Consider the following 23,096-nt stretch of genomic DNA (forward strand, 5'->3'; position numbering starts at 1 on the left):
TAAAGCCCATCCACTTAGGCCAACACACAAATATAAATTTTGGTGGTTCTGCCTCTTCGCTCTGCTTCTGCCTTGCCTTTTCTTTCTTTTTCCATGCACTCCCCTGAGCGCCCTCCCCCTGCCCCCTACACTGGACTGAGCGTTGTGAGAACGGGGGACCTTGTCTCCTTTGTCTACTCTGTGTCCCCCAGCTCCTACAACAGTACTTGGAAGACAGTAATAACTGGAAAAGGCAGGAAAGGGGGAGGGGGAGAGAGAGGTGTTACTAAAATTGTCTTTCAAGAATCAGTATTAACTATACATATAAGGTAAACATATATGTGTCATTTTTTTTTATTTGGTCCTCACATCACATTTGGGTACTATAACATTTTAACTGGTCCCCTGGAATTTAATCTCTTTCCCTACCTTGGTCTAATCCACACAGCTGTGAAGACACTCCTTGTTGATTGTTTCAGTCCCTAGCACATGGCCTGGTGTGCGACCTCTCAGTGATGAGATTCCCCTGCTCCAGGACCCAGTGCAGTATCCCCTTCTGTACTAGGTCACCCCCCTCTCTTCTAGCCTCCTCTTTCCTTGCACTACTAGACTCTTACCTGGCTCATCAACCCCTCTTTGCATTTTACTCTGTCATCACTTACCTTGTCTTCAGAATTCATCTCCTGGTTAACTCCAGTATTAATCATTTTTTCATATATCATCAGATTGTTCTTGTTGATAATATACTTTTGTAACTGACCTAACTTAGTGTTATGTTTCAGGTGTTTGGCATTTATCTCACATCTAGACTGTACCTCCTTTTATTTCTTATAAATCCTTCCTCCTACTCTTTCCACTGAATAGGACCATTTTCTGCACCCAATTAAGCTTTCAATAAATGCTATATAATGAAGGTAGAGGTGGTGCCAGGAACAGTCTCTACCTCTGGATTTCCAGACATTCAGAAAATTCTTGTAAACACCAGGGACACCCCTCTGATTCCAGACTGTTTAACTGGAAGCTGTTACTTTCCGGATTCCAGTTGCAGATAACAGCCAGTGGTTTCTGGCTTCATATAAGCTCTGTTAGTCCAAAAGGGCTTTTTTAGGCATTAACAGTCTCCTTAATAACCCATTTAGAGACTTTTTTTCACTTTGTTTTTACACTTCCTTAATTATTCTTGAATGTATCAATTTTTTTGTGATGAAAAAGTTTTAATGTAATATCTCCCCAGTTTATTATTAAACATTTTTCTTTTCAAGATCTGGTCCTAATTTTCTTTCTCATTATTTTTTTTTTTCTTTTTGTGAGGGGGAGAAGACAACACTGGTTAAAGAGTACTGTATCCATTAGAGTTCAATTTAGCTCTCAGTAACAGGAACTCCAAGCAAACAATAGCTAACAAAATTAAATATAAATTCACATAAATGTGTAGAGGGAGGTAAGTTTTCCAGGAGTAGTATAGTGCTCTGATCCACAAAGCTCTTATAGACCCAGGTTCCTTCAAGCACCTTGTTCCTCCATCCCTCAGTGTGATCTCAAGTCCAAAGTAGCAGCTACTGTTCCAGTCATTATATCTGCATTCTAGACAGCAGGACAGAAGAAGAAACAAAGAGAAAGGATGTCCAAGAACTAGTCCTGTGTCTTGTAAGGGAGGCGTCTGGGGATTGTTGCATGACAAATCTGCTTATGGACATACTAACAGCGATAGAAGCTGGGGAAATACTGTGTTTATATTTGCCCAATTAAACAAAGGGAGTCCAGTTCATGTGGAAGGGTGAGGTAGCACATACTGAGGAGCATTTGGTTATCTTTGCTATGACTGCCCCATACATTCCTCTGCCATATGAGCTATCTTGGAGTTTATTTCAGTACATTCCAGTGTATTATTTCAGTATTCAGAACAGTGACTTATAATCATATTTTTAAAAGATGAATACCTATATGCTGTAAAAAATTTTTTTAAACCAGTGAAAAAACATTAAAATCACCCATGATTCCAGAACCTAAAGATAAATACTAAAACAGCATCATAATAAGAAATGTCCTTAACACTAATATAGAACAAGCAACTTCAGACTACAGAGTATTTAAATGTTTTTCAGAGATCTTGGTTATACTGTATATTCAGTTATTACTTCAGTAAACATTATAAACCATCTTTATTCATAGCATCTTGTTAATTCATGTGTGTGGTTGGAAGGGAGAGCAAGGAAGGAGCTTTTAAAAATTAAATTTGTTGCTTTTAGTCTAGTACAGAGAGATAAGACAAACACATGAAAAAGTTGGGAAATCAGGGCACTGTAAGTGCCCTGTTTGTGTTAATGTATGTAAAGGTAGATTGGAAAGCAGAAAATAAAATAATCATGACACTAGGTATCTTTACTTAACAGTAGAATAATTTGTACTGTGAAGAATTGTTTGGAAAAATGACACCTTGAGAAATACATCTTCCTTTTTAGTTGCTAGAGAATGAAATTTGGATTACAAGTCCTCGGGAGAATCTGAATCGAACACTATTAGGAAATAATCAAGCTCAACACAGTTAAATTCTAACCTCCCTTGGTTCCCAGATTTAGAAGTCCAAAGTTCATCTGGGGATAATTCAGCGTGACCTGTACCTTGCCTGAACTACAGAAATAACTAAAGATAAGTCGGTTGAATTTCTCTGGAAAGTGTGACATTTTGTTTTCTAAACCTTGACGTTAATGCATTTTTAAAGTTTTGAAGAGTAATAAACTAAAATTAACCTTTCCTAAGGAAAACGCTTAAGTGGGAAAATTAGCTGTTAAGACATACACAGAAAAACAAGAGCTATACCAAAATACTAAAAATTGCCACTAGGTGGTGAGATATGAGTGACTTTTTCTTTAAATGGTTTGTGCATAATATTTTTTTAAATTCCTTTTCGTGTTCTTTTTAAAATTGAAATATTGTTGCTTTACAATTTTATACTACTGTACTGTATTTATATATGTGTGTACAGCATAGTTTGTTTTTTTAAGCAAGGTGGTTTTTTTTTTTTTTAAGCAAGGTGGTTTTTAAAAAGTTTTTTTTTTAAAGAAACGTTCAGTCCTAGGCTCAGTGGAGATGATCACTGTTCAAGGATAACTCTGGTGTGCAGAGCCTGGCGCTGGGAACCCGTGCGCGCGGCGGGGGGGCGGTGCCGAGGCCCCGCCGTGAACAGTGGGGCCCTTTGTGTCCCGACTTGTTCAGGTGGCCCAGAGCCGAGGCCGCTAGTTGCCACAGCAGAACACACACTCTTTCACGAGGAAGGGACCGGTGCGACAGAGACAGAGTCTCTCTGTGGAGACGTTTAAACTGCCGGCTTTATTTTGACTCTTGGCAGAACTGGCAAGAGGAACACACGCTCTCGAAAGCTCCGGGCTTCCTGCTTGCAGTGCGAACGCGGGACAGAGCCGCTCAGTGTGCGGGGGTGGGGTCGCCGGGCCACTGAGAGCTCATTGGTGCGGCCCCGGCCTATGGCGTGTGCGCCCGGCCCGCCGCCGAGTCTCCCGGTGTCCGCCCTCCTTCTCTGAAGGGTGGAGAGCCTGGGCCCGCGAGCTGGAGTGCGGCAGGCCAGCCGGCGAGAGCGCAGCGGGCGCCCGGTAGGTGTGCGACCAGCAGGCGGGGGGAGGGCAGGGGCTCCCCCCGGGGCCCAGTCCCCGGCCGCGGCCGGCAGCAGGGAGCGCTGGCCTCAAGGGTCTGGGCCAGCCCAGCTTAGAATCTACCTGTCCCGAGCCTGCAGTTTTTCTTTGCTTATGGAGTTTCAGACAGCACTGGAAACAGGTCTGGCTGCATACTTTGAGTGAGCATGTTGTCCTTGTAGAGTTAAAAAGGAAAGAAAGAAGACACGTTCTCTTAGCTGGAGCACAAGTTTTCCGACGCCGCGCTCCTCATCAGCGCCTTAGGTCAGAAAATGTTTTCTGCTGAGCACCTCTTTCCAATAGAATTCTTTATCCACGTGCCTTAGAATTGAAATCTTATTCACAAATTTTAACAGCTAGAACAACTTAATGGCGTTTTAAATGACGATACAAAGGGTACTTTTTATTCCTGTCTCTGGCAGTTTTCTTTTTTGTACTTTTCTTTCCAGCATTTTAGAGGGAAGCGGGCAGATGTAGGCAAAAGGTTTGTTGAGAGCATTAACACTGTGGGGTGTCACATTCGGCACTGTTGAGTGTGGGAAGCACATACCAGCAATCCAAATTGCTGCAAGTACCTGGGCCTTGACAGCAGGCAGGTGGGCTTTTATGCCCAGGATAGGAGTAGCCATAGGGCTTCCCTCCTGGCTCAGAAGGTGGAGAATCTGCCTGTGATACAGGGGATCAGGCTTGGATCCCTGGGTCAGGAAGATCCCCTGGAGAAGGGAGTGGCTACCCACTCCAGTATTCTTGCCTGGAGAATTCCATGGACAAAGGAGCTTGGTGGGCTACAGTCCATGGGGTCACAAACAGTCGGACAGCACTGAGCAACTAACACTAGAGGTAGGGGTACTGATGGCTTGCATTTTAAGCCACTACTTTGGGATCCTTCCCGTAACACTCAGATGCAGATCTTGTTATCATGACTCTAGGAAAACTCATTGCTTAATCCTACAATGTAAACAAAAACAACCTTGGTTTTCAGTTTGGAATGCATAGCTCAGGTCAGCAGCAAGATCTATGCCTTGAATGTTTCATGTTTCCTTTTCTAACCATTTGGTTTAGCCAGAAGTAGCGTTTATCGAATGCCATATGATCCAGTGTTTGGAGTATAAGTTTGCCCTTATTTTCATTCTCCTTTTGCATCTATTTGGATCCATCACAAATACAAAACAAGGTATTCTTGAAATAGTGGATGTTTTGTCCAGAAGAAGTCAAAGGGGGGAAAAAAAAACAAAAACAACTTCTCCTCCTCTGTTGGGATAGAGATTGTTTTGTTTTTAAATAGGAAGCCACAGAATATAGTTGAAGTCTATCCACAGACTGTTCTTGCCCCCTTGCTGCTGGAGTTAGTCACTCACTGTCCCATGTGCCCCAGCATTCTCTACAAGGAAAGTGTCTAGGCAAATGATGATCTTGTAGGGGTGGTCAGGCTCTGCAGTACCTCAGCCATGGTTTAGAAAGACTGTGTAGTTTCCAAAAGAGCAGTAGGTGGGCAAACTCATGTCCAGGCTTCCTGGCTCTCCACTGACTTGTTCCGTTATTTTAAGACTTCTCACTTTCTCTGCCTCAGAGTACACTTTATAAAATAGCCGTCTTAGTGACTGCTATACTTCAAAAGACTGTAGACAGAAAATGAAATTATCTACTTGAAAATGCTTTCAAGTCTTCAATGATTCTTTAAAAAACTCAAAGTACTTGGTAAGGACTTACTATGTGCCTGGCTCTTAAAAATCATTTTTAACAGCCTTATGATTTAAATACTTGTATTTCCATTTTACTCAGAGGTGAACTGAAGTTCTGAGAGGTTTGTTAACACCCATTTGTTAAGTTGTAGATTCAGGATTAGAACATAGATTTGTCAGCTCTTAAATCATATTTGCTTACCGTGCTACAACATACACAAATACTAGTTTTTATCATTGTATGTGTTAATGACATTATAATAATCTCCCCTCTTTCTCTCTTAGGCAAAGCAGATGATATTCTGAATGGAGAACAAGACAGGGAACAAAAAGATCCCTATTTTGTGGAGACCCCCTATGGTTACCAACTAGACTTAGATTTCCTCAAATACGTGGATGACATACAGAAAGGAAACACCATCAAGAAAGTGAACATCCAGAAGAGACGGAAGCCATCTGGGCCATGCCCAGACTCCAGGGCTGCACCTGGCCAGCACGGCGTGTGGACTTCTACTGAATCCCTCTCATCCTCCAACAGTGATGACAACAGGCAGTGCCCCAGATTCCTCCTAGGCCGAAGCCAAGTTACATCAACCCCAATCTCAAAGCCACCTGCCCCTCTGGAGACCTCTCCTACTTTTCTTACCATCCCAGAAAGCCGACAGCTGCCACCACCATCACCACAACTCCCAAAACACAACCTTCATGTCACCAAGACACTGATGGAGACCCGGAGAAGACTTGAGCAGGAGAGAGTCACCATGCAGGTGGCACCTGGTGAGTTCCGAAGGCCCAGGCTGGCCAGTTTTGGAGGCATGGGCTCCACCAGCTCCCTTTCCTCCTTTCTGGGTTCTGGAAACCACAATCCCACCATGCCCCAGCTTCAGAATGGATACCAAGGCAATGGGGATTATGGTGGCTATGCCCCAGCTGCTGCCACCACCTCCTCCATGGGGAGCTCCATCCGTCACAGCCCCCTGAGCTCAGGGATCTCCACACCAGTGACCAACGTGAGCCCCATGCACTTGCAACACATCCGTGAGCAGATGGCCATTGCCTTGAAGCGCCTGAAGGAGCTAGAAGAGCAGGTGCGAACCATCCCTGTGCTCCAGGTGAAGATCTCTGTCCTGCAAGAGGAGAAAAGACAGTTGGCTTCACAGCTGAAAAACCAAAGAGCGGCATCCCAGAACGATGTCTGTGGTGTGAGAAAGCGGTCTTACAGTGCTGGGAATGCATCCCAGCTGGAACAGCTGTCCAGGACCCGGAGGAGTGGTGGGGAATTATACATTGACTATGAGGAGGAAGAAATGGAGAGCGTGGAGCAGAGCACCCAGAGGATAAAGGAATTCCGGCAGCTCACAGCAGACATGCAGGCCCTGGAGCAGAAGATCCAGGACAGCAGCTATGAGGCCTCCTCAGAGCTCAGGGGGAATGGGGAGTGTCAGCCTCAAGAGTTCCGGTCTGTGGCTGTGGGCGCCGATGAGGACATGAATGACATTGTTGTGTACTGCAGGGGCGCCAGGTCCTGTAAGGATGCCGCCGTTGGCATGGTCACTGAGACAAGGAATTCTGGGGTCAGTGTGACAGAAGCCATGCTTGGAGTGACTACTGAAGCTGACAAAGAAATTGAGCTGCAACAGCAAACCATAGAAGCCTTAAAGGATAAGATCTATCGCCTGGAAGTACAGCTTAAAGAAACCACCCATGACCGGGAGATGACTAAACTCAAGCAAGAGCTGCAAGCTGCTGGCTCGAGGAAAAAAGTTGATAAAGCCATGATGGCCCAGCCGCTTGTTTTCAGCAAGATGGTGGAGGCGGTGGTACCCACCAGAGACCAAATGGCTGGCAGTCACGTGGATGTGGTTGACACATGTGTGGGGACATGCGTGCAGACAAGTAGTGTAGGCATCTCCTGCCAGCCCGATCATGAGAATAAAGAGGTGGGGCCTGAGCTGCCCATGAATTGGTGGATTGTTAAGGAAAGGGTGGAAATGCATGACAGATGTATTGGGCGTTCGGTGGAAATGTGTGACAAGAGCGTAGGTATGGACATCAGTGTCTGTGAAACCGGCAGCAACACGGAGGAGTCCGTGAATGACCTGGCACTCCTCAGGACCAACCTGAATCTCAAAGAAGTGCGCTCCATTGGCTGTGGAGATTGCTCTGTTGATGTGACCGTCTGTTCTCCAAAGGAGTGCACCTCTCGAAGCGTGAACACAGAGGCTGTCAGCCAGGTGGAAGCTGCCGTCATGGCAGTGCCTCGAACTGTGAGCCAGCACACCAGCACAGTTGTAGAACAGGTGAGCCAGTTCACCAACACTGAGGTGGCCACTCTCACAGAATCCTTTACCAACACTTCCCTTAGCACTGTGGACAAGCAGACCAGCACCCACACTGTGGAGATGCGGACAGTAGCCGTGGGAGAAGGCCGGGTCAAGGACGTCAGCTCCACCAAGATGCGGTCCATCGGAGTGGGGACGGTGCTCTCTGGCAACGCTGGGTTTGACAGGCCATCAGCTGTGAAGACCAAAGAGTCAGGCGTGGGGCAGATCAGTATTAACGACAACTATCTGGTTGGCCTCAAAATGAGGACCATAGCATGTGGTCCTCCCCAGTTGACTGTGGGGCCGACAGGCAGCCGGAGGAGTGTAGGTGTTGGGGACGAGCCTGTAGGAGAGTTCATGGAGAGCCCCCAGCCCCAGGCACTGTCTGGGATGGAGACAGGCTTGGATCACTACATCGAGCGTGTCCAGAAGCTGCTGGCGGAACAGCAGGCGCTGCTGGCTGAGAACTACAGTGAACTGGCAGAAGCTTTTGGGGAACCTCAGTCACAGATTGGCTCCCTCAACTCCCAGCTCATCAGCACCTTATCATCAATCAACTCTGTCATGAAGTCTGCAAGCCTTGAAGAGCTCAGGCACCCTGACTTCCTGAAAACCAGCTTGGGTAAGGAAACAGGTAGGTGGTACTTCTGAAGGACCTAGGAGTGAGGGAAGGTGGGGACAGTGGAAATCTAGGAGAGATTTTTTTTTTTTTAACTGCTGGAGCCAATATTTTGAACCATGGAGAAAACTTTAGAATGGTAATAGGTAGAACGAAAACCAAGAATCTAAACCCATAAACAGCTCTGCTGATTCTCATTCTCTGGTAGTTTTTGTTTCCCGGCTGAGGACTAAGACTAGAAGAAGAAAAGCCAAGTTGTGTTGCCTGGCTTAGGGGCTGTCTTCTGAGGCTGCTAGTTTGATAGCTGTCTTTTAGTTATTTACTTGCTGATTTTACACAGGGCAGCCTGCACTGTTTTCAACCACAATTACCTGTATACGATCAATAAAAAAAATACCGGTATGAAGTGTTTTTAACTAAAACTTTTAGGGGAGAGAGACTCTGTCAATTCATGCAAATTCATTAATTCAGCAAATAATGATTGAATTCCTGCTCTGTTTTAAGTATAGATATGGGGTCCTGTTCTCATAGTGCTTACATTATTCCAGTTGGGGCACAGGCAATAAAAATATACTTAAATATGTTGGGAAGTGGTACATGTTATGAAGAAAAGAACTCCACTTAGAGAAACAGTGAGTGATGGTGGAGAGGTGGGGACTGCTGGAGACAGGATGGTCCAGGAAGGCCTCTGACAGGGAGCCAGAACTCTTGAGAGAAGGGAGGCCTTTCCAACACTGTTTCTTTTGTTAGAGACTTACATTTTTTGTCTTTCTCATATTTTCCCTTGTTCATTGGGATTCCTGTTCACCCTTGCTTTTCTTTAAATTGAAGTTTATAATGAAGAAATTGACACATGCTATTTCCCTGTGAGCCGCACTAAAATGAGCTCTCTTGTCAGTTGCATGTGGTTCTCATTGTGCATATTATCATCCTACCACTGAGTTCCATTCCTGGCTCTTCACCTCTCGTGAACCAATGTGACTTAGGGAAGGAATGTCATCCTTCTTTATACTTCATTGTGAAATGGTCATTCAAAGGACATCCATCCCATAAGATTGTCAGTGTGTTCATCACTGGCTTACAGTGAGCACAGGGACCTTTGTTATCCTTGGGGTAGTGCTGCTAGCGTGCCAGTCTGGTTTCTTTTGTTGACATGCTAAACAGTAGTGTGAGGTTTGCAGAGTTACTAAAAGCACACACTCTGCTCTAGCCAAGTGCTACACATAAAATGAATTAAAATGCTTTAAATGATTGGTATGGTGTGCATTAAATTTATGTGAAAACATGCAGCAGAGACTTAAATATAAGTTAACAAAAATTTCAAATTCTTTGTTTCCCTCGATAGCCAAAAAGGCAATGGTTAACATAGACTAAATAGATTTTTTTTTTTCACGGTTTTTTCAAAATAGATTATTTTTATATCTTCTGAGGTTTCACCCGCAAACATGAATTAATGTTCATTTTTTAGTAACTGTGCTGTGAAACAGATAGCTTATTGTGGAAGAAAAAATGAACATGACAGTGACAGCTGATGTATAACAGATTTTTGCCTTTTAGAATCAAGAGTCTAATGAATATATAGGGAGTCATTTTAGTTAAAGGGATTAAAATGATGTGTGAACTAAAGCAAGGTCTTAAGTAACTAATAATATGTCTGTTTCCACTGCTTTTTAAAAATCATGATGTCAGATGTTGAAGTCAAAAATGAGACTCTTAAATACCTCCAGACACAGATGGTACAGCACATCATCCATTCTAAGAGCGTTTTCCTGCTAGGCTTCCTCCCTCCTCCCCAAACCAGGGTTTCTATTTCACATTCTTGCCAGAAATATTCAGCTGTATCGTTGGTGTAATCCGCCTGATACCCGGAGCATCAAGACTCGGGTGGAGGTTTTGTCTGGCTGTGTTGCAGTGTTTTTTGGTCTATTTCCAGTCACCCTGACATTCCAGACATCAATGTTTAGATCTGACCCTGCACATGAACACCTAATTAATCAGCTAAAATGCAGGAAACCTACAACATTCATGAACAAAACATAAATATTTTTTATAGCACTTATTTGATCATAGTGGCAGCTCCCTCTTGGAGCACGCAAGAACAACTTTAAAGTATTTCTGTAATTCGCATCACATTTGTATTTTGCTTTAAAGTTCTAATGAAGGAATTTGGTTGGGAACTTAACCTAGAGAAGTAAAATTTTATTATCTGGTGTGTGTTGTATGGGGTGAAAATGAAAGCGGCTTGATAGGGTAGAGATCTCAACATACAGGCTGTGAAGAGTGAAAGTGTGTCCACCTTATTGTGCACCCTGAACACTAGAGAACATTGCTCATGTACAGTCTAGAATACATTTCTGTATATAAATGATCACTTATGGGAACCTAGTATTTTAGTTTAAAGAATTTACTTTTGGGCTCCAAAGCCAGGTGTTCTGGGTTCAAGTTCCTTCTCAGCACTAGGACAGGTTGTCTTTGTTCCCTCACAGGGTTGAACTGAATCTTTAGTGAATCAGTATGAATGAAGCGTTTGGAATAGTCTGCAGCACAAAGTGTAAATGCTGGCTGTCCTTGCTGTTAACTGTTTTCCATACTTACAAAAATGGAAAGGTAGGTCTAGAACAAACTGCCAAACAGACATGCTATGAATAGTCTTTTGTGTTTAATGCAGATTTTTGTCTTCATAATTCTGCCTAGCCATCGCCTTCCCCTGCCCCCCATTGTTACACCTCTCCAGGTAACACTTTTATCAAGATAAAGAACTACAGCAATGAGAAAACACAAAAAGAGTAGAATAAATTTTCAATTCAGATTCTCCGTAATCTGTGTCAAAGCTCAAAATGAAGCTCCAAATTAAACTAGGTATATATTAGTACCAAGCCCAGAGAATCCTCTTCAGTTTTCCAAGGGTTGAAGATCAGAAGGTATCACTTTTTAATATCCAAAATAGCATTATTTTAACAGCACGATAATAATGCCTTGCACTCCTGTTCAGTTTCTTGAAGTTATAACTGGAATATGTGCTTATAACAAGTTAACAGTTCAGAAGAACACAAAATACTGAGAGCCTCCCTCATGCTGTCATGGGGTAAACCCTTGTGTTTGGTATGTTCAGGGGTGCAATTCTATATTTCAGAGACATCATTTTTTGATATTTGAATCATATATGGCCTATGTATTTTTCACATGAAACATCACAGACATTTTTTTCAGAATTTGAGAGGTAATGTCACAGTTTTGATGCATCTGAATTTGATGGTAATCAAAGATGATCTGTAAAGTACTTTTAATGTATTTAATATTTTCTTTCGTGGAATTAAAAGGTTAAGAGGAAATAAGTTTCTCAGAAACCTCGGGAAAAACATGGTTATTCTTTCTGTGAATTAACTGGATTGTTTTGTTTTGAGAAGTGGATTACTTTTTCTTTCTTTCTTTTTTTTTTTACCTGTGAGGAGAGAAGGAGAGAGAATATTCTAGACAAATGACTTGCAGTTACAAATACTCTAAAAATATGTGACTGTCTCTGAGCAAATAACAAACAGAACTATCTATAACTGTGGAACTTAACTGCCTGCCACATGATTTATAGAAAATTCATCTCTCATACTCAAATAAAAGAACTGCTTTTTAAATCAACTTCCATATTTGTACTCTTAGTTATCTTGGGTTTGCTAAAGAAAAAAATTTATGAACTTGAAGTCATTCCCGTAACTGTGAAAGCAATTTTGTAGACAGACATCCAAGCCAAAGCAAAAACAGGGAAAATAAGGTCGTTACAAAATACCGTTTCTGGTTAGTTTCCTTAATTCAAATCATATACCATTTACTGGTCCCAGTACCTCTCTTTAAAAATCACAATTTGCTTTTAGTAATGCTATAAGAGCATTGAATAATCCAAACCAAATGTTTCTGGAACATTGTGTGTGTGTGTGTGAAAGTCTTCTGACCCAGAGGTCAGAGAGCTGATGTCTGGTACTGGTTGCCCAAGAACTTGCAGTCACACCTGGGGTGAGCGGTATTGGGCTACCATGTCCTCCTGTGTCTTGAGAGGGTAGGTTTAGATTTTTCTTGCATGGGGCCCTTTCAGCAGAATTACTCTATAAAATTAGCTCTTCACCAGACTGCCCATCAGATTCATCTGAGGAACATTTTTTCCCCAAATTCATGATTTTCTGCTGCCACCCACTGCTACCACTCAGTAAGGCACACTCAGGTCCTATTTCTGGGAAATATTATGGAATAAACAGCCTTAAAATGAGTGCTATTAATCTGGGCTCCATAGCTTCATGAAATAGTTTTGTGTTTGGAATTTTTGTAAAGAAAGTGCATAATTTTTATCAGACTCTGAAAAGGGATAGCTGACTGTCCCCACCCCGCCCCCAAAACGCCCAGATTGAAATTACAGATCTAGGACATCTGTTACTGACCTTGGGAAAAACACTTCAGCTCTGAGAAAAATCTTTTATAAAGGTTTAAAATCAGTCCACCCCCTTTATGAGCCCTTCAGTTGACTCTTGTTTGAAAATAATTTCTTAAAAGAGAAACTGATGCTTTATCATTTTAGACGAGTATTAGTGAAATAAGTATATGCACTCTGGGAAAAGATGCAAGTTTACTTTGACACTTCTACTCTGAATGAATCTGTGAAGTATGCAGTTCATTTCTGGCTAAAGCATAGAGATAGGTGGTTTTTAAGAACAGAAGTGGCATTTAGTTCCTGGATGTCCATTCATAAATGATGAAGGGAATTGTTGGTAATAGTTGATGGTTACAATCACTGGTTCTTCCTTCAATCAGCAGGTCATTTGTATTTCAGTAAACATATTTAAAGTTTGCTCTGTCCTCATCTCTATTCAGATCAGTTGATAGCTACGAATTCATTGTCAACTGTATGCAAAGTGTGGTACTGAAACAGAGAGAGAGAGTGGTGTAAGCCTTGAACTTGCAATCCAGTTGGTAAGCAAAAACACATATACCAGAAATATGAATGATAACCTGTGGAGGTATATGTTAGCCACCGAATAATGTGAAAATAAAAGTGCTTGAAGAATTCAGCTTCTGTTAAGTTCTCTGAGGTTTAGGGAGAAGATGAGCTTAGGATAGAGAGGACAACGTTAGCTGTATCTGGAAGAACACAAGAGCACATTGGCTTAACCCAATTTTTAGTTAATGCAGCCTGTCAGTGTGGGTTTTCTGGGTCAAGTCTTGGATTGGTGTGTAATTAAATGTGGGTGGGGTTGTGGTGAGGGAGCATCTGATTCTTGATACACTTTAGCATTTTAATTTCCAAATACTCATTTTTACATTCATGACAGCTATCTGGTACCTCTCAGGAAAATACTAAAATGGCCCTAGAAATTATTACACTGCAGTTCTCACCATTTAGTGACTTCATGTTGGTGGCCACAAGCATGGGTACTCAAGGAGAGCTCTGAGCGATGAGCCTACAGACAGAAAGGGATTGTCCTGTCTCCTCCATCAAAGCTACATACTTTCCACTCAAAAGCAATGTGTACCAGTGAAGGCGATCCTTCATGAATAATCTCTACTGTCTGTTCCCCAAACTAACATGTAGACTGAAAAGGGTACATTTGTGCTCAAGCCATTTTCCTTATGGAAAAAATAGAAGTGTTATTTTAGACCCATTTGAATTCTTAGTTACACTTTGAGAAAATGCCTAAATGAATGGCCTCCATTATGATTCAGAAATTTCAGTCCTACTTCTTTTTGACAAGTAAGCTAGATGTTCTTTAAAAATCAAATCAAATGTTTAACTGAAAATCTGGCACAATAACATAATTAAATAGTTGGCCACACTGTTCATAGTTGTGTTTTCAGAAAGTACTTGGCATTATAAATAAAAATATGAGTTAGCATGCCAGAAGAGCTACAATATGTGAACAAAGCAACTTTTAAAATCCATTTTATTTATAAAAGCCAATTTTCTAACAAATTTAGAAACATATTTGCTATGTGCCAACAACTAATACCCGTTCTAGACAGATAAATATCACAGAGGAGACTGTAGGAGGTGATTTCTTTAAAAGCTTCTCTGTCTCTGTTTTTCATTGGTTTTTTAAAATATATAAAAGTGGCTCTAGTGATAAAGAACCCGCCTGCCAATGCAGGAGATATAAGAGGCTCAGGTTCAATCCCTGGGTTGGGAAGATCCCCTGGAGGAGGACATGGCAATCCCACTCCAGTATTCTTGCCGGGAGAATCCCATGGACAGAGGAGCCTGGCGGGCCCCAGTCCATGGGGTCATGGAGAGTTGGACACGACTGAAGCGACTTAGCATGCATATAGCTTTAACATTTCTAAAGTCAAAAACATAAGAAAAAAAGTTCTTATTTTTCATTACAGTTTGCCTTAGCTTGTAGTAAAATTATCCATATATTAAATGCTAAATGTACTTTAGAATTAGATTAATGCTTTGAGGATGCTGTTATTTTCTGAAACATTGAGATTTCTGTCATTTGCTGTGTCTTAGTTATCACTAATCTGGTCAAGTTGTAAAACAGAGCTCATGCTTTACTGGCATTTATGGCCATTATAAGCTTGAGTTAATGACCGAAGACTGCAGTTGCCCCTCCCCTGTTCACTGACTCCCCAGTGGTACCTGCACAACTGTTGCCCACTGTGGAATTTTGAGCAGCGTGGGCGGTGTACCAGAGTTCTGAAGGTGTTCGGTGACTGTTCCTGTTGTTAACCCTTACTGTTTGCATGGCGTTTACTGTTAGTCATGGACTTCTACCATTAGTGGTCCAGGACTGCTAACTAAACCACCAACAATTCCTGATAATTCACATGGAGTTTTTGTTGTTCAGTTGCTAAGTTGTATCTGACTCTTTGTGACCCCATAAACTGCAGCACGCCAGGCTTCCCTGTCCTTCACTATCTCCCAGAATTTGCTTAAAATCATGTCCATTGAGTTGGTGATGCTAGCTAACTATCTCATCCCCTGCCACCCCCTTCTCCTTTGCCTTCAGTCTTTCCTAGGATCGGAGTCTTTTCCAATGAGTTGGCTCTTCTTAAAGGAAAGTCTAAACTCTTGTTTACCACAGTCAAGTTTTACATTGTTTTCAGCAAATTTTTGATTGGTTAATTTAATTCACTGGTTCGTAATCCTGGCTGCACATTAGAATCACTTGCAGAACTTTAAAAAAATTTTTTATTTATTCATTTATTTTTGGCTATGCTGGGTCTTTGTTGCTGAGTGGGCTTTTCTCTAGTTGTGGTGAGTAAGGGCCACTCCCCAGCTGCAGCACACAGGCTTCTGGTTGTGATAGCCTCTCTTGCTGTGGAGCATGGACTCTAGGGCTCGCAGGCTTCCGTAGTTACAGACCACCCCCCTATCCCCCACCCCGGAGCACAGGCTTGATAGTTGTGGCACATGGACTTAGGTGCTCCGCGGCATACGGGATTCCCCCAGACAAGGGATCAAACCTGTGTCTACTGCGTTGGCAGGTGATTCCTCGCCACTGAGCGAAGTCTCACTTGCAGAACTTTAAAAACCACTAATACTGGATCCATCTGCAGATATAGTTGATTGTATCTTACACCCAACTCAGGCATTCTAAGGGCAACCAGGTTGAGACCATTGAATTTTGTTGGCCACTTTAGTTTTGACTTTTTTGGCTGCACTTTTCATGTGTTTTACTTGAACACAGCAGTCATTTGTCAGTCTTAAAGCTGGTGTGTGTGTCATCTTATCTATGCCCACTAAAAACAATGGGTCTTTATCAAGATCAGGCAATTGTTTCTGGGTCACTCAAGAGCAGCCAGAGTTTCAACACAATCTGAAAAACATTTTCTGACAATAAAGGTGACAAATTTCCTCTGACCCAGCTAGTGAGAACTTATTATCATTTATCATTGTTCTTTGCCTTGCTCATTAGACTTAACAGAGTCCCTGTGACTTTCTGTTGAATTACACAGGCACTTACTGAAGTCTTTCAATTATCCAGCACTGTTCAGAGCACTGCAGAGGACACATAATGTAGCACGGAGGGACTTCAGGGAGCTTACATTCTCACAGAAGGGATGTATAAGACCAAGGGAACAGAGGGCAGGATGTATTACAGGAAATCGAAATGACGCCAACCCTTGAAAAGAATGAGTGGAATTCTGCTGGTAAAGGAAGCTGAAATTCCAGGCCTGTTAAGACAGCCTAGTAAGGAAGGGCAGAGAGGTGGGAGTAACTCAGTCACCAGACCACTCTGAGTGAGTAGAGGGTAGAGTTGTTGAGCAGTTTAACTACCCCAGGCAAGAAGTAGCTGTCCTTGTTCACCGTGAAGGATCCTCAGGCACCTGCTTGAGAAGGTGGACCTTGACTAGAGGAGCTTTTAAAAGCCCTAGTTTACAAAACCAAGTTCTGGAGAAGAGGAGTGGTTGCCTCCAGTGGGAAGATTATCTAGAAAAGGGCAGCTGGTGGGAAGTGTGCATTTACTGGGTTGTCAGAAATGTTCTGTGGCTAAATTAGGGAGGTGCTCACACACACATGCATATTTACCAAAATTCATCAAACTCTACACTGAAATTCTGTTCATTTTATTTTATATAAATTATATGTCAATTTAAAAAGTATTTTTAAAGCTGTGTTTAGAAGGAAAGAGAACTATGGATTAAAAGACTTAAAAGCCATAGTAACCAATGGAAATATAGGACTGAGGTTCTGATTCAAACACTATTAAAAAACATTAAGAGATCACTGCAGAAATTTGAATACTGACCAGATATATAATAATTTCAAATTATCTTTTTTTTTTTAGATTTGATGGTTTTAGCTTTATGCTTATTTTTTAAGAATGTTTTAGGAATATATACTGAAATATTTATGAATGAAAGTGATAGGATCTTCACCTTTTGCTTCAGAAGAATCATTGTGAATGGCTGGAGGCAGTATAGATGAAACCAGATAGCTGATCATTATTGAAGCTAGTGATGGAAACAGGGATTTATTATACCATTCTCTACTTTTGTGACTGTTTAAGGTTTCATAACAATAAAACTGTTAATGTATTTGCATTGTAAAACTCATTGTTGGTTCTTGAATGGGGAAGTGCCTAGTGAAGGTGTTTCTCTAGGGAGTGTTTTGGCACTTGAGGATTAACTGTTGAGACTCTTCGGAGGTTACTGTAGTAATTTCGAAGTAATGATGAATGAAGTTGGAAAAGGAGGAATGAAGATAAATGCCCTGCTTTGTTTACTTAAAGTAAGCAAAGGCACTGGTTGTTGCTGTTGTTTGGTGGACAAGTCATGTCTGACTCTTGGTGACCACATGGACTGCAGCACACCAGGCTTCCCTCTCCTTCACTGTCTCCCTGAGTTTGCTCAAACTCATGTCCATTGAGTCATTGATGTTATCGCACCATCTCATTCTCTGTCACCCTCTTCTCCTTTTGCCTTAAATCTTTCCCAGCATCAGGGTCTTTTCCAATGACTCGGCTCTTTGCTTTGGCTAGCCAAAGTATTGGAGCTTCAGCTTCAGCATCATTTCTTCCAGTGAATATTCAGGGTTGATTTCCTTTAAGATTGATTAGTTGCTGTCCAAGAGACTCTCAAGAGTCTTCTCCAGCGCCACAGTTCAAAAGAATCAGTTCTTCAGCCCTCAGCCTTCTTTATAGCCCCACTCTTAACATCCATACATGACTAGTGGAAAAATCATAGCTTTGACTGGACGGACCTTTGTCAGTGATGTGATGTCTCTGCTTTTTAATATGCTATCTAGGTTTGTCAGAGCTTTCTTTCCAAGGAGCAAGCATCTTTTAATTTCATGGCTGCAGTCACCATCCACAGTGATTTTGGAGCCTGAAAAGGCACTGGAGACATTTCTTAATCTCTGTCAAGGGTCACATCGGGTCGTGGGGCAGTTGAACATTATTGGAAGGGCTGCATTCAGTACTCTCTGTCCATGCTGAGTTGGGAGGTGGATTTGTGAAGAAAGCACCAGAGAGGTCCCAGTGCCTACAGAACTAAAGGAGGAAGCACTGTGCTGTTGATGAACAGAATTAGGAAATGTCAGCCACGTAGAAAATTCTATGTGTGTGTGTGTGTGTGTGCGTGCTTAGTCACGTCAGTCATGTCTGACCCTTTGCGACCCTATGGACTGTAGCCCACGAGGCTCTTCTGTCCATGGGATTCTCTAGGCAAGAATACTGGAGTGGGGTGCCATTTCCTCCACCAGGGGATCTTCCCAACCCAGGGATCAAACCTGTTTCTTATGTCTCCTGCATTGGCAGGTGGGTTCTTTACAACTAGCACCAGCTGGGAAGCCCACAAATTCTGTGCTATACCTATATATATATATATATAAATTATATAATAATAATTCAATTTTTCTGCTTCATCAGTGAACAGATATTAAGTACCTAACATAAGTAAAAGCAATCTAGAAGATGAGTGAGAGAAACAAAGTTGATTAAATTAGTTTTGTAGGCCCTTAAAATATTTACAGACAAGAAGGGAGTCTAAGGAATCAGCTAGTACCTTGTATTATAGATCTTGTAGGAGAGTCTTAAAGACGGGCCTTGAGAGTTCAGAGGAAGGAGAGTTAGTTTCCAGTGGGGAGATGAGGTAAGGCTTGGAAGAGGAAGTAATGGGAGGGTTGTCCATGTGAGGGAGCATAGGGAAGGAGCAGCACCAGGCAGAAGAGAGTAAACTGAGGCAGGTGTGCTTGTGAGAAAAGAGGAGACCCCACTTTCTACACTGGGAGGAGTTCCGCCTGCTGGGATGCACCCCAAAAAGACCACAGGTGTAGTGGGAAATAACCCTGGAGAGGTAAGCTAGTGCCAAATGGCAGATGTTAGAATATCTGGCTAAGTATTGATAGCATGAACTATGTTTTCTGAGTGGTAGAGAGATTTTGAGGTTTTTCAAGTTGCGTTTGAGCTGGAATAAGGATGGGATTTGAGCTGAGTGGGGAGAGGGGTAAATGTGAAGGAAGAGGGACAGTCAGGATGCTACACTGGTAGTCCAGTGTAAGGTAAGGTGGCAGCACCAGAACAGACAGAAGAGAGGCACTGCGGAGTTAGAAGGACCGACCCGGATATGGTCAAAGGGAAGAGATCAGAGTCAAGAAGGCCTTGGGGGTTTGATTTTTAGATGGCTTGGATAGTAGTGCTAATTATGCAGAAAGAAAACACCGGAAAAGTGCTTGAGAAAATGATGAATTGCAAGAATTGTTTTTAAAGCCATTTAGCGCATTTTATCTGGTCCTAGCATCACACATTTGTACACCCTTCTCCTTCCTCACAGGCAGTAATTTGGAATACACCTGTAAGTGTGGAGGCCTTCAGTCAGGAGGGCCATTAAACTCACAGACATCCCTGCAGGAGGCGGGGACCACGGAAGGGAAGCCCATCGGCAGCCAGGATACCTTCCCCACCCAGGAAAGCATGCTGTCTCCAGTGAATCTGACAGACGACCAGATAGCCGCTGGCCTCTATGGTAACTTTCCTCACTCACAACCCTTCTCAGCATCAGCACAGACCAGAGTTGTCAGCGTTCCAGTCTAATGCCCGTGTTTCTTATAAATTGACCTGGAAAAATGATTACACAGTTGTTAGGAAGTAGGCCTAGAATATCTCTTAAGATTATCAAAGAAAGTCCCCTTGAGAAATGAGGTCCCCTTAAGAAAACTCATCTGATGTTGCAAATTACAAAATATTTTAAACAGCATTTCACTGTTTCATTTATACCTGTCTGGCAGGTATAAATTTTTCTAGGTTTATCTCAACTGAAAAAAAAAAAACGACTAATAATAATCCCTATCTTAGTGCCTAGATGGTTTTTGAGGATCAAGTGAGATATGATATCACTTTATAAACAGTAAAGCCTGATATAGATGCTAGTTGTCACTGCTTTTGTTATGTCTGGAAGGACTAATGGATTTTTTTTTTTTCTGCATTTAAAGAATGTTATTAATGGAACTTTGAATTATTTTCTTTGCATGCACACAATTTTCCAGTGGATTTTGGACAAGTTTCTCATATATACATGCCAAGATCTCTAGTTACATAAATAAAAAATGAATGTACATAAAGAATACCTATTCACTTACTTATATGGGTATGAATTATATTAATTTTGATCACCATGATTCACTTCTCCACAGTATGTACAAATAATGAAAGTACGCTGAAGTCCATCATGAAGAAGAAAGATGCCAACAAAGATTCAAATGGAGCAAAAAAGAATCTTCAGTTTGTTGGCATTAATGGAGGGTAAGGAAAGATGGAGCTACTAGTGTTGATACGTGGTCTGTTTCCTTTGCCTCCTGTCTACCCAAGTCCTATTTAAAGGTGCTAGTCTAGGATGCTGCCGTATAGGGTGACAGAAGATTCCCTCCTCATAAAGGTGCATTTGGGCCTCTCTCCTCTCTTGCTCTCTGTAAGGATATTTCGCTCTTGAAAGGATACCTGATGAAGCTGAGTAATTTACATCCTCTCACCTTTGATGTGAAACAAATGGTCTTCAAGGAAAGCAGCAGGCAGCAGGTTGCCTACATTGTTGGACAGCTTGTAACTTACCTGTGGCAGGACTGAGCAACAGACAAAGACTGAGAGCATTGCTCCGTGAGCCAGGGATAGTCATCCACTCCTTCAGAACGGGTTGTTGTGCTTGGCTCTCCAGGCTTACAAACAAAATAGTAGGGCCTCTTGCCCGAAGAGTAACCTCGCCATGCCATCTCTTCTTCATTTTCTAAATGGAATGTGTTTTAGTTGTTTTATTCCTTCTCTTGTAATTGGCCCAGGTAAATAAATAGTCAAGCCTGTTTGTCCTCCTACAGTTGAATCAAAGCAGTTAATCCTATTAATCCATACATGGGCTCAACAAGAAACAATAGTGCAGAGTTAGTTGAGATAATATTTATAGTAAAGCGTGCCACAAAGGTTTAACTTAGTGGTGTCTGCTTTCCAAGTCATTAGCGTTTTATTGGGTAATGTGTCCCACAGTTTGGAGAGCGTGTACCAGAGGAACTGTTGGTTACTTACATAATCTGTTCACCTTGGACAATGGGAGAATTAAAGGTACAAAATAGGAAGAATGAAAAGGGGAAAGAAAAGGAACAGGAAAGATGAACAACCGCAGAATTGGTTTCCATAAAATAAATTTCCTTTGATTTACACTAAGCTAGAGGTGCTATATGGAGAAGGCAGTGGCACCCCACTCCAGTACTCTTGCCTGGAAAATCCCATGGACGGAGGAGCCTGGTGGGCTGCAGTCCATGGGGTCGCTAAGAGTCGGACAGGACTGAGCGACTTCACTTTCACTTTCACACATTAGAGAAGGAAATGGCAATCCATTCCAGTGTTCTTGCCTGGAGAATCTCAGGGACGGGGGAGCCTGGTGGGCTGCCGTCTACAGGGTTGCATAGAGTCGGACACGACTGAAGCGACTTAGCAGCAGCAGAGGTGCTATATATATACATACTATTTTCTACAAGTGGTTATCTGATACTGCTCAGCAACCTTGGTTATCCCTTTTAAGTGATAACCCATTCAAAACCACCAGATTTCTAAGTAGACCTTACTCCAAACTTCTAAGTGCAGGGTCTAAAAACCACTGGTGAAATTTCTGGAGTCATTTAGCAGCTTTCCCTTCATAAACATTTCTGTCACTGGGTCTTCATGGGCGCACCTCGCATCTCCTGAACTCCCAATTGCCACCTAGGTATGAAACCACTTCCAGTGATGATTCCAGCTCAGATGAAAGCTCTTCTTCCGAGTCAGATGACGAGTGTGATGTCCCTGAGTATCCTCCCGAGGAAGAGGAGGAGGAAGAGGAGGATGAAGACACTCGGGGAATGGCAGAAGGCCACCACGCAGTTAATGTGGAAGGTTTCACGTCCACCAGGGTGGAAGATGAAATGCAGGTTCCAGAATGCGAACCTGAGAAGGTGGAAATCAGAGAGAGGTGTGGTACATCCTCCCCCTCCCCGACCCTTGCCACGTTTGGTGTACTTTGGCAGTAGAATTGTCTGGTTGTGCAGATTGTGCAGTTGAATCTTAATAGATTTTTCCAGTCTCCAACAAAGCGCTAAACTTTACCTGGTCCTTAGAGGTGTGTACTTCTTGTCCTGATGCTAGTAGATACAAGTGCAGAAGTAATAATCTGCTAGATCTCTTATGGTAGCAAAGAGAAGGGCTTGGTATCTGTTCACCTTTGTTTCTTCAACTGTTTAATATCTCACTTTGGATGTGGAGGCACCATCCACCAAACCCTTAAGCACCACTAAAGCTTCCATTGTTTTAACAACCTCAATTATACTTAAAGCCATATTGGAATTTTTTGTAACCAACACATTTCACGTTTTAGAGTTTCAGATTTTACCGTTACCCATTTATCCTTATACAGGTGTCCTTACTGATATTATGGGTCTGTACTGGTATTATATGAGAGGAACAGTTTTTGGCCTCAACCAAAGGTCACAGTTACTGTAGAGATGATGTGATCAGTCACATGCCCATAGTTTGTTGCTTATTGAGTGATTGGGATCACCACAAGAATGGCTTTGGGACTGTCATAAACAGCAGCTGAAATATCAAACACTCTGGTTGGCTAAAACATGTACTAAAAGTGTAGCCAATTTTAAAGCCTTAGCAAACGTGGAATCAATGCTTATAGAACAGGAGAGAACAGAACAGATGGAAATTTCAGTATGTTTTTTCACCATGTGAAGTATAACTAGAACATTTCAGAAAACTAATTTGGCAAATGAGTATTTAACTGCATTAACACAAGGTAAGTGTCTTTATACTTCAAGTATTTTCAAATGGCTCCATATTTTGATATATGTTATTTTTTTTTAAAGCTTTATTGAGGTATACTTTATATGCCATATGTC

At 42.2% G+C, this 23,096-nt stretch overlaps 1 protein-coding gene across 9 annotated transcripts in view; it reads left to right on the forward strand.

Moving 5' to 3' along the window:
* KANK1 (KN motif and ankyrin repeat domains 1) overlaps positions 1–23,096 on the forward strand; it is a 214,971-nt gene that overhangs the window by 178,212 nt on the left and 13,663 nt on the right. For 6 of the 9 annotated variants that reach the window (XM_070375808.1, XM_070375813.1, XM_070375809.1 and 3 more), the window contains 4 exons: positions 5,594–8,266; positions 19,505–19,696; positions 20,364–20,472; positions 21,923–22,165. In XM_070375808.1, coding sequence (XP_070231909.1) covers positions 5,594–8,266; positions 19,505–19,696; positions 20,364–20,472; positions 21,923–22,165 — 3,217 coding nt within the window. Of the gene's footprint in view, positions 1–3,440; positions 3,588–5,593; positions 8,267–19,504; positions 19,697–20,363; positions 20,473–21,922; positions 22,166–23,096 lie in introns of those variants that run through there. The other 3 variants (XM_070375815.1, XM_070375807.1, XM_070375814.1) reach the window with 3 other exon arrangements.

This window comes from Bos mutus, chromosome 8, assembly GCF_027580195.1.
Source record: "Bos mutus isolate GX-2022 chromosome 8, NWIPB_WYAK_1.1, whole genome shotgun sequence".
Taxonomy (NCBI): domain Eukaryota; kingdom Metazoa; phylum Chordata; class Mammalia; order Artiodactyla; family Bovidae; genus Bos; species Bos mutus.